Source organism: Gymnoscopelus braueri (genome assembly GCF_963280865.1).
Source record: "Gymnoscopelus braueri genome assembly, chromosome: 1".
NCBI classification, from domain to species: domain Eukaryota; kingdom Metazoa; phylum Chordata; class Actinopteri; order Myctophiformes; family Myctophidae; genus Gymnoscopelus; species Gymnoscopelus braueri.
The window spans coordinates 24,014,317-24,029,830 of NC_137603.1; the positions used below are offsets into that span (position 1 = coordinate 24,014,317).

The window sequence follows — 15,514 nt, forward strand, 5'->3', positions numbered from 1 at the left end:
AAGTCATTCATATAGTCATGCTCTGTATAAAGGTCTACATGACTATAAGGAACCTGAGCTGGAAAAAATGACCTTACATTTCTGTTAATCATTTCAATGCCACCCAGTCAAGACAGTCCACTGCTTTAGCCAGCCTCTTTAATGGTTCTATCCATCCCTCTCCTCTCTCCATCTCTCTCTACCTCCCTACACACACACACACACACACACACACACACACACACACACACACACACACACACTGCGTTGACTAAGCAATAAAAGCTTGTTAAAAATTCATAAATGAATAAAAAATCATCTTTATCTCTTTAGCAGACATACTGCCACAATCTTGTGATCTAAAGCAATGTGCCGCTCACAGCATGCTGTGCAAATGATCAAAGTGATATAATAAAGTGATCAAAATTATATATATATATATATATATATATATGTGTGTGTGTGTGTGTGTGTGTGTGTGTGTGTGTGTGTGTGTGTGTGTGTGTGTGTGTGTGTGTGTGTGTGTGTGCGTGCGCGTGCGCGCGTGCGTGTGTGTGCGTGTGTGTGAATATATTTGTATTTATTTATAAAAAAAATAAATCTCCAGTTTCAGCGAGTGAAAAACATAAATCTGTGCAATCTGCGCAGAGCACTTGTGTTTTTTCTGAAGCGCACCAGGAACAGAGGAGGGAGACCGAGAGATAGAGATAGAACTAGAGACAGAGACAGAACTAGAGATAGAGAGACAGAGACAGGCGCGCACTGGTTTGAACCTAAAGCCGACTCGAGGAATCTTTGGGCAAGATCAGTCATATCCGGAGAGAGAAGTGTCTGTAGCCTGTAGGTAGACAATCCACACACACACACTGGATGCATCAGCGAAGTTCACTTACAGTTTTTGGAGAGTCGGTTACATGCGACGCGACGGTTCACCAACAACATCGTACCTGATCTGCGTGTATCGGGCAGAGTAATTTAAGATTTAAGTACATTCTTGGTACAGGGTGCACGCCGATCTATCTTCAACTTGTTCCTGATCATACAGAGGCAGACAGAGGCACAGATCTATAGATCTTATAGATCACCGGTCGTGTGCGCAATGGCTCGGCGTTCCTGCCGTTCCAGTCTCCTTCGTCTCCTCATGGCGGGGATCGAGATGATGATGATGATGAAGAACGATGGAGAACCAACTTCTAAGGATTCCACAGTATCGCTTGGATGAAGGAAGCTACAGAAGCCTGTTTTCAACACATAATCTTCTTTATAGTTTGGGGATCATCTGTCCAGCATTAGACTTCTTCAACATTGACTCGCTGGACCTTCGATTCAATCATGTCGAGTGGAAATTATTATGTGTTTTTCTTTTTAATTAAAAGTATCCTGTCGGACCCAGGTATCACAAACCAAGGTGAGTTTCAAGGGCATAGAACACACAGCCTGTAGCGATACAAAGTGACACTAGTTCGATTTTATATAGTTTGCAGTAGTTTGAAGCTTAAGGCTATCTGTAACATAACACAGTCTGGTCTCATAAGCAGAAATCAGTGGTGGAAAAAGTACTCAAAGGTTTTACTTGAGTAAAAGTATCAATACTGCAATGTATCGTAATAGTACCAAAAGTGGAAAGTAGTCATTGTTATAAGTTTTCAAATGTATAAAATGTATAAAAATCGTTTGAAAATAGCAGATCTGTTGTGAGCTTGTAGATCTGCTATTTTCAAATGGCCGAAATGTATGGCCCTATAGGGCTGAAGTGGTTAATGTATGTTTTGTAATAATAATCCAAATGAACAGTAACCTACAGTAACTAGTAACTAACGTTTTGAAATAATTGTAGTGGAGTAAAAGTATAATATTTGCCTCTGAGATGTAGGCTAGTGGAGTAAAAGTAAAAGTACTGAAAATTGGAAGTTCTCCAGTAAAGTACAAATACCTCAAAACTGTACATAAGTACAGTACTTAAGTAGATGTACTTTGTTACTTTCCACCACTGGAAATACCTGCCAACTATCCTTCCCAACGCAGCAATAGAACTGTCAACTTCCATTCTCCATGTCTATCCAGTAGCTACCGCCTACCAGTTCACCTGAGATTGCAGAGAGATATACCTGGATGAATAACCATGCAGTGCATTGATAGCCTACAGTATAGGCAGTTCAAGAAAAGTAGTAGCCTATCCTATAGATTATTCCAGATTAAAGGTAGGGTAAGTGATTTTCTTTGGTTACAATATGTATTAAATAGCTCTATATTCTCATAGTAGGCTAAGGCTACTCATTGCTATAGATTGTTAGTTCAGTAACAGGAGTCTCTCCAGCTCTTTATTAAACAGAACATGCATTTTCAGGTTGGGATACCAATTTGATCCAATCAGGAGAGAGAACTCATGAGTCAGGATACAGATTAAATAAGTGAATGTGGAAGTGATGACACAAAGAAATGAGCAGACAAAATGTGAACTGGAACACTATAAAAAATGAAGCTGATAAATGGGTACTCTTTCCTGATTGGCTGAAATGTTGTCACCTGGAGAGAGTAGAGACTCCTGTTACTGAACAAACAATCTTTACAGCAATGATGACTATTAGAATATAGTGCTTTTACCTTTTAACAAAAAACATTTGTTTTAACCAAAAAATGTCACTTACCCTACCTATCAATTAAATTTGATAATTAAAAAATGGTTTTAGTATGGTTTCTGTGCGTGTGTTAACTCCCTCTCTTCAGTCATTCATAAAGTATCTTGGAACAAATGCTACAGAAAACAAAACAAAAAACTAAGGCTATTTTTCACAAGTACTAGTAGCCTTCTTCAAGCATTGTTCATCAATATATCTGGTAGGCTATGAGGGCTAGATGGCAAGAAAGGTGGTTGAGACAGAGTTCAGCATTATATTTTGATATTTACCACCATTCCTCTACTTCACTTTCAGATCATTAGTAAAAGTAAGCAATGAGCAAGCTTTCAGAGTATGCTCCCTTGCTCATGCACACACACACACACACACACACACACACACACACACACACACACACACACACACACACACACACACACACACACACACACACACACACACACACACACACACACACACACATGCAAGTGTTAATTAAGCAGTTGACATCCAACTGTAAAATCTCTTGACATTTTCATTGTCAATTGTTTGCTCTAGTCAGTTTAAAATACCTTTCAAAATGACATGTCTCACACATTTTAAAAAGGGCTATAACCCCTTCACATTCCAAATGTCACCTTTTTCAAATGATCTCTGTGTGTGTGTGTGTGTGTGTGTGTGTGTGTGTGTGTGTGTGTGTGTGTGTGTGTGTGTGTGTGTGTGTGTGTGTGTAGCCTATGCATTATGCTTTACACAGAATAGTAGCATGATGGCAGAATGAAAGCCAATGCCAAGAGAGGGAATCATACCTGTACTAAAGTTACATTTGTGATGAAACCTGTTTACACTCTAGAAGTAACCTATTACACTTCATATAGCCTTTATATAACATAATATTTTACTAATTAGACTAACATTTAGATTACAATATTAGGTGTAGTACTTTTCCTAAAAGCTTAAAATGGTATTAAGTGTAATCTATTGTCTCACATGCCCTTCATTTAAGCATCAAAATACCATATGCTTGAATTATTTCACTATATACAAGCTTATTGCTTATTGTGTGTGCATAATGCGTCTAGCTCTAGCCTAACAACCATGCACACCTTCTACACTGTCAAGTACCAAGTAGTACATAGTATTGTAGATGAAAAGTCAGTTTTACCCACCTGTAGTTGGATAGGTGACGATTTACCCAGGTCAAGGTAAACACTTGAGACACTTTTGTGTTGGTGTCCTTGAAGGAGAGACAGACATAGAGAGAATGAGATAGTTGTATTTATTAAATTCGACATAGTTTTTTGTTGATCGTTTACTGTATGCGTCATTATTGTTCACTGTTGGAAGAATTCACATGCAAGTCATCTCAACAGGCCTTCCGGCACGGCTTACTTCTGGCAGACACTTTAATGTAGAACGCCTTCGTGCTGTACGTATTCTATAGCAGTGGTTCTTAAACTTTTTCATGTCAAGGACCCCCAAAATGATATGTATTTGGTCTGCGGACCTCCCATCTCAAAAAGATTTTGTGCCAGGAATCTTTCAAAAATAGCAGATCGAGTGCCGCACTATGAACAGCCAAAGTATAAAATATGTTTAAAGTGCGTAAAAAAGATTGTGACGCTATATTAAGAAATTTTGCTTGGGACCCCCTGGTACCCCCCCAAGGACCCCTGGGGGTCCCCGGACCCCACTTTGAGAACCAACGTTCTATAGACATCCCTGGTTCCTGATTTGTCCTGAGAATACACTGTAGTTCACAGGCAGATTCTGTCCACCTCTCTGTAAACTGTGATAGCCATTCTGTTTTTTAGTGTGGCTATTATCTCATATAGAATATAATGACCCTTTTAATTATTTATAAACATACATTGGCCTGGTGAAGTCAAAACATTATTGCAGCGGAAGGGCACAAATGCTTGAATTTCTGTAGGATCTCAGTCAAATATATATTATCTCTATACAATATGCTATATTTCAAATTTGTCTAAATTTGGACAGTGGTTAATTATCACCTTACAGGTGATATATTGAATATATTACACCTTGCATTTTTTCCATGGCCAATTTTCTTTAGATACAATTTAGAATGAGTCAATTGTAACATGTGTTGTGACTATAAAACACCAAAGGAGAAAGTGGTGTTTAAGTGTGCATTGTGCTTTCATGAGTAGCAGCATTGTGTAGGCTGCAAATGATCAAATGGGGCAGCTGACTGACAATAAAGAACGCCAGTAAGTGTAGAAAAACGTAGCTCCGTAGAAATCAATGTTGATGAATAACAACACTCTCTACCATGATGGCTTTACACCACTCATCCATATCATTATTTATCCTTTGTGGTCATGTCTCTACTACTGATTTTCAAACGAAAAATGCAACACATATATACGTTTTGTGACAAACCTCCATTGTACATTTCCACTAAACAATAAACATCTGGCTTCTGAAATGGCTATCACCTACAGCAGTAGATCACTGCAAAATAGTACTAATGTCCCATACCAAGGTGTGAGACCTCACCATGAACAAAATAATACAGTCAGGATTGTATTTGTCCTGACAAAATAGATGTACAGTATAGACGGAAACAGTAAGGTTTGGTCAGTATAGACGGAAACAGTAAGGTTTGGTGTAACAATGAAAGTGCTCTTCTCAATCTTTCTCTCTCTGTGTGTGTGTGTGTGTGTGTGTGTGTGTGTGTGTGTGTGTGTGTGTGTGTGTGTGTGTGTGTGTGTGTGTGTGTGTGTGTGTGTGTGTGTGTGTGTGTGTGTGTGTGTGTGTGTGTTGATTGATTGAATACTTTATTAGACGAAAATGTAAACAGCAGCACGGAAGTACAGTAACACACTTGAGCTAAATGGATTACACAAAAAAGTCCTGGGTCTGGGACTTGTTTCCATTGGTGTGTGTGTGTGTGTGTGTGTGTGTGTGTGTGTGTGTGTGTGTGTGTGTGTGTGTGTGTGTGTGTGTGTGTGTGTGTGTGTGTGTGTGTGTGTGTGTGTTTAATAATTAAATGAGCGCTGTACATCATATTGAAGTGTGCAGCTTTGGGTCATATTCCCTGCCTCCGAAGATACTATAGTTGCTGGAATTGAATTATTGTCTAACTTTATCATATTGTGCCTGCGTGCATGCGTGTGTGTTCACAGAGACATGTATGTATGTGGGACCACGGATGGAAATGAGCTTCTAGCTAAATCCGGCATATTACATGAAATCATGTGTACTTAAAGATATTTCTTTGGGCTTTTATGCCTTTATTTGGACAGGAAATGGGGAGGGAGAAGGGGGGAGACATAAAAGGTCGTCGGGAACGGGAGTCGAACCCGCGACACGCTGTCATGCTGGATTACCAGTTAATGTGGTATGCACCTGGACAGCTAGGCCACCGGACACCCCAAATCATGTGTACTGTTTGAAATGTTTATTAATATGCACATAATATGCATAATTTCCCCCCTTTCGATCTCTTTCAGTCTGCTTCTTATCGTATTACAAATCAATCAACAAGAGAATCAAGGAATGGAAACAAGCTCCCTGGGGCTTTCTGTGTTATTCTTTTAGTATAATAACCTTTGACTACCAGTACTACATGTACTGTTAACAAGCTTGTTAACAAAGTATGCAATCAATCAATCAATCAAAAAGCCAGTTGTATTACAATTCACTCCTTAATTACCAGCAGGTTATGAAAAGGCCTGATGACATTACTGCAAATATTGAAGTAGTAAACTGTAAAATAATTAAAATGAACAGTGTGTACCTGTGGTTCCACATAAAGGCGTAGGTTTTAATTTGTTTCGGAATGTCTCTGTATTCTGATAGTAATCATTGCTATAGAGTGGTTGTTCACTGACAAGGGTCTCCTCTCGTCTTTCCAGCTCTCTAGTAAACAGAAAATACATTTCTAGGTCAGGATACCAATTTGATCCAATCAGGAGAGAGAACTCATACAGGATGCAAGATAAACAACGTAAATTGGAAGTGATGACACAGGAATGAGCTGACAAAATTGGAACGGGAAGACTATAAGATCGAAGCAGATAAATGGGCACTCTCTCCTGATTGGATGAAATTGGCAAGCCACCTGATTCTTTTTTTTTTTTTTAAGAGCTGGAGAGACCCTGCTTCTGATTACTATCAGAATATAGAGATTTAACTTTTTAACAACCAAAATAATAATTTAGTTTCAACCACAAAATATCACTCACACTACCTTTAAGCGTATCTGTTTTGCCTCTTTGCAAAACTTGTATTCAAAACAGAAAGAAGGACCATGAAGCCTGATTTTATACCTTGCTGGTGTCGTGCCGAAATGATCAGATCTGCAAGTGCACAACGCAATGCGACACGGCACCTTGAGAGCTTGTAGTGTGACGCTGTTGTTCAATTGTGTATAAATTAAGCATTGGAGCAGACCACCATAGGCTTGAATGACAGGCTGTCTTGAGGACACAGCTCTGATCTATAACGTGGGCTACTGAAGTGGGACCCCCTTTTATTGGTGGAGATTGTAATTAACTGGGTGTGCGGAGACAAAGGAAATTGCACATTCATCATATAAAATTGGCTCAGGCGGGCTGGCTCTCTTCTGACCAGGGTGCAGAGAATGAGATCTAGGTATGGGTCTTGTACAAAACAAAATGCACACGAATGTGCACGTACATAAACATGCACATCCACTGAGACACAGACCAGATGTGGACACACTTGAATGCAGCATGTAGTGGATACTTATGGTTTGAAGTGGGATTCACTGTAAAATGCCTGAAACATAATTTCCACGTTTGTAGCCAGCTCTGTTAAAGTGTTGTCAGAGGTGAGGTCAAGCTTATTAGACACTAGACAGCTGTTATTTTCCTTCTTATTTTTTTTCTTTTATGAATTAATTTTCGTGGACATTTTATTTTATTTATTTATTTCCAAAGGTGCTTTAAAGTTCCTGTGATTTTGTTTTTCAGCATTTTGAAAGATTAAAGGTTCCCCCCTTAATGCATGTAGTTTATCGTTGTGAAGCACAGAATACTCCACTACTTCAGTATTCACCTTGATGTCAAGCTGCTCATGCACTGATAGAGCTGTCCTGCATTTACTGAAGAGCTGTTATTCCATATGTGGTATTTGAGGGCTCAGTCAGGTCTTTGTTGACAGCTTTATAACTATTTTTAGCTGGACTGCAACTGACTGACTGACTCACTGACTGAATGATGAAGTGAGGGCCTAACAATGAACCTGCCAATCGCAGATTTCTTATCATTTCATTACTACAGCGTGAGTATTTCCCTCGCATATGCGAACCGAAAAAAATATTTACGAGCACAATGTGTGAGTAAAGACCAACCTACTGTAATCTTTTCAATCCAAAGTAAAAGAGATTTATTTTCAACGTAATTCAGCATTTTTCTAAATCGGAATCCTCTATCATATTATGCCCAACCCCATGTCTTTTCGTAATAATTGCAAGCAATCCCAAGCAATTGGTCATTTCAAATTAAAAGCTCTCCATACTTAGTTTTGACCTGTCTTCCTATCTTACAATATCCATTTCTCTGCTTTTTATATTCAATCTTCAACCTCTTTCTCCAATCTTTTCTCCATAGTTTTTCACCTTTTGTCTAACCTCATGTACATACCTGCTGCTTTGTGGACCTATCGATGCGTTGCCATAAAAAATTATGGAGCTTACACAAAAAAGAATTTCACCCACTGATTTGTCTTGTAAACCTCTGATGTGATGAATAAAACTGATTGTGCTTCTGATCATATTATGTTAACCTCTCTCTCACTACTCTCTTTTAGTGGTTCTGTTGGACACTACCACAGTCCTCGGAGAACTAGACTGGAGGACCTATCCTGTCAATGGGGTGAGTGATAATGGCATATTTCTACAAGTAAAAATGGTAAATAGTGCATTTATATAGCGCTTTTATCCAAATCGCTTTACATAGATTGTGCATTACATTCACCCATTCACCCACCCATTCATACACCGATGGCGGAGGAAACCATGCAAGGCACCAACCTGCTCATCGGGAGCAATTAGGGGTTCAGCGTCTTGCTCAAGGACACTTCGACACTAACTCTGGGGGAGCCCGGGATCGAACTGGGAACCTCATCCGCTCTACCCCTGAGCCACTACAAGTAAATCAGGATTGTGGTTTGGCTTTTTTGTCAGTTTTTGCTTTATTGAGGATAGCAGAGACAGGAAAACTGAGAGCAGAGAGAGAGAAGGATGCAACACAGGTCCCCAACCAGAGTCGGATTATGTAATTATTATGTAATTTTAATGTAATGTAATAAACACACTATTCGGTCACTTTCTTTATTTTTTCCCCTCAAATTTCCGTTTTTGTTTTCCCTACTAACCCAGAGTCAGACAAAGTCAAGTTCATATCTCTGCGTGCAAGAAAATACATCTTTAAACTTCTATTATCTATGTAATAAACACACTATTCGGTCACTTTCTTTATTTTTTCCCCTCAAATTTCCGTTTTTGTTTTCCCTACTAACCCAGAGTCAGACAAAGTCAAGTTCATATCTCTGCGTGCAAGAAAATACATCTTTAAACTTCTCCAAAGATGCAGAAGGAGCGAGTGCATTTTACGGCAGCGGAACTGCCGCGGAACTGCCGGTGGAGGAGCGGCAGTTGCCGGCAGTGACTGCCGCAACTGCCGGTGGAGGAGCGGCAGTGACTGCCGGCGGTGCAGCGGAACTGCCGCGGAACTGCCGGTGGAGGAGCGGCAGCCGGCGGTGGAGCGGCAGCTGCCGGCGGAGCAGCGGAACTGCCGCGGAACTGCCGGTGGAGGAGCGGCAGTCAACTTATTTTTTCCGCCGATAAAGTATAGTTTTGGACCATGACGGAGGCGCGCCGACTCAGTAGACCTTGAGGCCAAGGAGTCGCGCCCGAGCGCCTCCAGGCGCGAGTGCCCGCGACGACCGGCCGATGGTCTACTAGTCGACTAAGCGCCGTCCGAGTTATGTACCGATAGGCACAGAATCGTAAATAATATTGGTGGGGACTGCGTTACACAAACGCAGCACACTCCCAAAGCTGGCGCCGCCGGCAGCTCCGCGGCAGCTCCGCGGCAGCTCTGCGGAAGCTGCCGCTGCCGGAAAATGCACTCGCTGTCCCTCCAAAGATGGATGGCTCATCTTATAATAAATACACGAAATCTCTGTACGTACGTCTGTTATTCACATATCTCGAGAACCGTCCGACCGACTCCGATGACCCGAGGGACATCTATATGCCTGGCGTCAAGTTGGTCAGATAAACGGTAACTTGTTAAGTGGTCAGATGGGTGGGCTGCGAACGCTTTCAAGATTCTCAAGTGGGCCCAGATCCAGAAAAGGTTGGGAACTATGAGTTTGACTGAGGAAGTCTGGGAAAGTAGAAATAAAATATAAATGATCTGTGATATGCAGAATTCCCCAAAATCTGAACTATCCATTGAATAATAATTGATATTATCATTATCATTTAATGATACTTCAGTCAGTAAAAGATTGTATTGCACATGCGTTGTATTTGGAAAGCTTAAAGTTAATGTCCTTTACAGTTTACACAAAAGTAAAAGACAAGCACAAAAATGAACAAGGGAATTGAAATCATATACTGTAAGATCTCATTTTTATTTGAGTCGAGTCATTGATGTCAGTCATCCAAACATTTCATTAGTCTGAACAAATTGAATTGGTCTACTGATGAGTACACTTCAGTAGTTAAAAAATAACATTTTGTGGTGCTCTGACTTTAAATGTAGAGCTTAACAGAGTAGCTATTAAATACATGAGGTACCCTGTAAAATCATGTCCACTGTTAATTTAACTCAGAAAGTTATTAATATCCAGAGGTGGGCAGTAGCAAGTTGTTCTTTTTGAATAGATTAGACATAGACAAGAATATTTCTATGGCAACATACATTACCTTTCACCTTTACTCAAGTATATCGTGAAGAAGGAAATGTTGCTTTTACTCCTTTTCATTTTGGGAAAGTAATATTGTTCTAATGATTCTGCTTGTTACATAGTTTTTTTTAATAAACATTGTTTGTTTCATTTCTTATTTATTTTTTTATTTTAGACATTTCAATTATGTTCTGATTATTAAACAATAAATCAGATCATGTGAATGTTGATTGATTGATTGATTGATTGATTGATTGATTGATTGATCAATTCATTAATTGATTGATTGATTGATTGAATACTTTATAACAAAGATTATTAACAGTACAGGTAGTACAGTCAAAGGTTACGCTAAAAGTGTAACACAAAAAGCCCCTGCAGGGGCTTGTTTCCATTGTGGCCTATTGTACTCAATTCATCAGTAATACAATACAATACAATACAATACAATACAATACAATACAATACAATACAATACAATACAATACAATACAGTACAATACAATACAAATACAATACAGACTCAAGGAGTCTTTTCACTAGATCCTTTCTTACTCTTCCTCAAGTAATTATTTGGTTTCTACTTTTACTTAATACTTTTACTTAAGTACAGTTTTTGGCTACTCTACCCACCTCTGTTAATATCTCAGAAATGCTATATTATTTTTTATATTATCTATTGAATATTTCAGTTATGTCACAATTTACAATTTAGGCATTTAGCAGATGCTCTTACAAAGTGCAAGATCGGAGTACATGGCATGAACCCTAGTTAACAAACAACAGGGTAGATGGTCAAGTAAATAGAATAAATAGAGTAAAATCAATAAAGTACTACAAAGTAACTAGGATAAGAGGTAAACATCAAACCAAGTAGCATCTTTCTAAACAACATGCTATCTAAGTAACATTCATAGCATTTGTGTAACAAGTAAACAGTATATAACATACCATAATGTGAATAAGTAACCAACATAGCAGCATCTGCATCGAAATAGGCAATAAGGAGGTGATACAAGGAATGAGGAGGGAGGTAGAGTCTGAAGAGGTGAGTTTTCAAACTGCGGGGGAAAATGGGAAGTGAGTCTACAGCAGGGCCGGTTCTAGGGGGGGGCAGGGGTGGGCAGTGCCCACCCAAATGTGCATCCTGCCCACCCAATCAAAATTGGGGTAAAAAAAAAAAAAAAAAAAAAAAATATTATTTTTTTATTTTATTTTTTTATCATAAAATATTTATGTAACATTTATTTATTTTGATTGGGTGGGCACCATAGACTGTAAGTGGGCACCGTGGGCAGCATTTTAGACCCACCTGAACACGCACCGCTTAGTGTCTCTCCGAAGCGGGGGGGGGTGGGGGGACTGTGACGGGCCGACTGCTCGCAAAACATTTTTTTATAGGTCTAACTGTGCCAAAATGCATATTTTCCTATGCATATTTTCCTACGCATTTGGGGGGTTTGGGGCCCCCGAAAACCCCCCAAATGGTTTTGGGCCCCCCAAAAAAAAATTTCGCCGCCCCCCCAGCATTTATTAATGCCCCCCCAGTTAATAATTTCTGTATCCGGCCCTGGTCTACAGTCCTGACTGAGGGGGGTAGGGTAGTTGATCTTTAGCTGATCTTAGTGAAGGAAGGGGTGCAGGTGTGGATCATGTCCTGAAGGTAAGGTAATGCCATGCCCTTGATTTGCTTAGGTGTTTTGGATTGGATGCGGGCAGCCACTGAAAGGAACGCAGAAGTGGAAAATGTAGGGAGACGTGAATATGTAGGGAGGTTTGAAGACGAGGCACGCTGCAGCACTCTGGATATGCGGCGTGTGCACAGTCATTTTCCATGATCTCATATTTTTCTAAACTGGGTTGGGACACAAGATTACAGGGGAAGACTTCCCTCTGTGGATCGCTTATTAGATATAAATCCATCACAGTTGAAATAATAAATAAAGAACCACAAAGATGTGTTTGGTACCCATAGACTAATATAGAAACATCCTCTACCCCCTAGTGTGGATCAGATTGAAGAGGGGAAAGACACAACACAACCACAACTTCACAACACAGCTTCACATCAAATCAATAATTCATTTCACAGCAACAGGGAAGTAATGATGCTTTCACGTCCTTGCAGAATCTTGCCAGTTTAAGCCCCAAATCATCAATCATACAATATCTCTACACACGTGTTATAGGAGTATATAATTATTTAGTTTAATCTGTCATGAATGGCCTAGTATGTATCCTTGCCCTGTGTTTACATTACAAATATAAAAAAAAAATATATATAAATAGATGTTTTACCAATCATTTCCCTCTATACCAGCACTTACAGTATCACCCACTGGAGTAGTGTGGTGGTGTTTACCTACAGAAACACATTCCCTTCTCGCTGTATTTTGGTGTTTTCACTGTTTGTTTTGGTTGCCCAAAAACATCCCTGTCGATTGAGTCCTACTGTATGTCAATTATCTTAGCTCGTAGGTATTTATCAAAAATGTTATTGCATGTATTATTTAAAGGCCCACTCCAGGGTTGATTTCACAATAATCAGTTAGGGATACTAGGCTGGTGCTCGGCCTACTCAGGAATGATGCAAGGCGGGAACGATGTATGTTGGGAATGCATGCCCCACCTGGTTATGCAATACCCATTGTAACCGTTGTCAGAGTACCCGTTTTACCAGTCTATCTGTCTGTGTCCCTTTTATGCCCATATGGAGATTTCTGTATCTGTCTGTCTATGTCCCTTTTATGCCCATATGGAGATTTCTTTATCTTCTGTCTGTCTGTCTGTCTGTCTGTCTGTCTGTCTGTCTGTCTGTCTGTCTGTCTGTCTGTCTGTCTGTCTGTCTGTCTGTCTGTCTGTCTGTCTGTCTGTCTGTCTGTCTGTCTGTCTGTCTGTCTGTCTGTCTGTCTGTCTGTCTGTCTGTCTGTCTGTCTGTCTGTCTGTCTGTCTGTCTGTCTGTCTGTCTGTCTGTCTGTCTGTCTGTCTGCCTGCCTGCCTGCCTGTCTGTACAATACTGTATCTATTCCTGTTTACAATTTTGGGGGAGCTTAGCTTTTGACCCATTTTTTGATTTGGGGATTAAAAACTAAATTGTAAATAAAAGATGGCATCTCATAACAGCGTTGCGCCCATGTGGTTCTCGACTTCATTTGGCCAGCATATGATGTCAATAATCTATGATGCATCTATGACTTTATAACTCCATGTTTAGGCAAGGTCTCAGCCCTTTGACGTCCATTGTAAAATTAAACGTAATTCCTTGGCCTACTGACAGCATGCACAAGAAACTTGGCGCTGATTGGTCCAGTGCTTTGCGAGATTAGCCCTCGAAAAAACAAACAGACAGACAGTCAGACGGATAGACAGACCCATTTGGAGACGTCTTGCCTCTAGCAGAGCCAAGCCGTAACAATCTATTATCTGTGTATGTGGCAGCTGCTGTCTCTCCTCTTGCCACTGCCTTGCTGGCAAAGCTGCAATGTATACATGGAAAACAATGGAGGCAGCAGGTCCCACTTAAGTCATCTCACCTCTTTGTGCCAGCGTTACACTGAAGACCTCCAGGGAGAGAGAATTGGAAACCTTGCAGGAGATTTTTTACAGTCAGCTGAAAAACAAAGTGAAGTCATTTACTGCCCTCTCTATTAAAATGGATGAAAACACAGACATGACTGATGTAGGCTAGCTCAATTGGGAGTATTTATTTGTGGTGTTGATGCATCTTTGACCATTGTCATGGAGTTTGTGGAGCTGCTTCCCGTGACAAACACCACAATGACCCTGGACCGTTGTGACCTCTATTAAGATGCTAGGCCCTAGCTCAGAATAGTTACCAGTCCTACTTTTATGTGACTGTGAAAAAAAGTGTAACGGTGGCTGTATCTTGAAAAATATACAGGTGTAAGACACAATGTACAGTAGCTTGCTCTTCCAATAATTGTTTCTCAAAAATGTCAAAGAATATTAAAGTACTGGGCAACTCTTTGGTAGAAAAAAGTGATTGTCAAAGTTTGGGGTTATACTTGTGTTAGATAATTTTAACCCCTTTTTTGTGCTAAACTGTGAGACAAAACGATATTGCATATTCGCAATGGTTCAAAGGGTAGAGCAGTCACCTACTCGGAAGATTCATTCCCACCTACTCTCGGCATCGAGTCAATGTGCTCTTGAGCAAGACACTGAACTGCTTCCCAGGTGCTGTTCGATAACTTCCCACTGCTCCTAACCAGGCGCGCGGGAAGTCCTTAATACCTAGGGGGGCTGTGCGTCGGGGGGGACTTCCCGCGCCGCGCTTTGCGCGGGCGCGCGATTTTTTTCCGATTTTTGGGGGGTTTTCTGTGTTTTTCCCCACACAAAAAGGCAGAAAGACAGTGCAAACACCAGGTTGAAGTTCATCCATGACCGTAACAGACTGCTATGATCCATAAAATATATATATATTATAAAAAATAAAATAAAATAAAAAGTTTTTTTTTTTCTTTTTTTTTTTCTTCCCATCACCAGGGGGGCTGCTCCCATCACCAGGGGGGCTGCAGCCCCCATAGCCCCCCCCTTCCCGCGCCACTGGCTAACAGTTAGGATGGTTTAATGCAGGAGACACATTACAACTACTTGACTTGTGAATAGATTCTTAGATCGACTGACATGAGCAATACACCATTGAGAATCTCACTATGCCTTGCTGGCACTTTGTGGGACACTGCACTATTTTCCTCTTTAGATAATGGATTGAGCTGATGGACTCTAGCATTTTAGAGTGTTCATGATGTAATCATTGCGTTGATTTTAATTAAAGAATACACTTCCTGAACTGAACTTTGAAGTTCAGTATGTGGATGGTTAAAAAAGATAGAAGTAATAAAAAAAAAAAAATGTTAAAAAAGTCACTTGAAACCTCTATCATCATCTGTTTTTACGTCCATTGCCATTCAAGGAGAGTTACGTCACCTCCGTCCACTTCTTCGGCCCAGGTCCTCTACATAGCCTTCTATTGGCGAATAGTG

At 40.2% G+C, this 15,514-nt stretch overlaps 1 protein-coding gene across 2 annotated transcripts in view; it reads left to right on the forward strand.

The window, feature by feature from the left end:
- Positions 1-772: 772 nt before the first annotated feature.
- The window catches only part of LOC308086742 (ephrin type-A receptor 6-like), a 68,662-nt gene continuing 53,920 nt past the window's right edge, over positions 773-15,514 (forward strand). For both annotated transcript variants that reach the window (XM_080430390.1, XM_080430391.1), the window contains exons 1-2: positions 773-1,387; positions 8,400-8,464. In XM_080430390.1, coding sequence (XP_080286516.1) covers positions 1,312-1,387; positions 8,400-8,464 — 141 coding nt within the window. In that variant the 5' untranslated portion in view covers positions 773-1,311. The remainder of the gene's footprint in view (positions 1,388-8,399; positions 8,465-15,514) is intronic.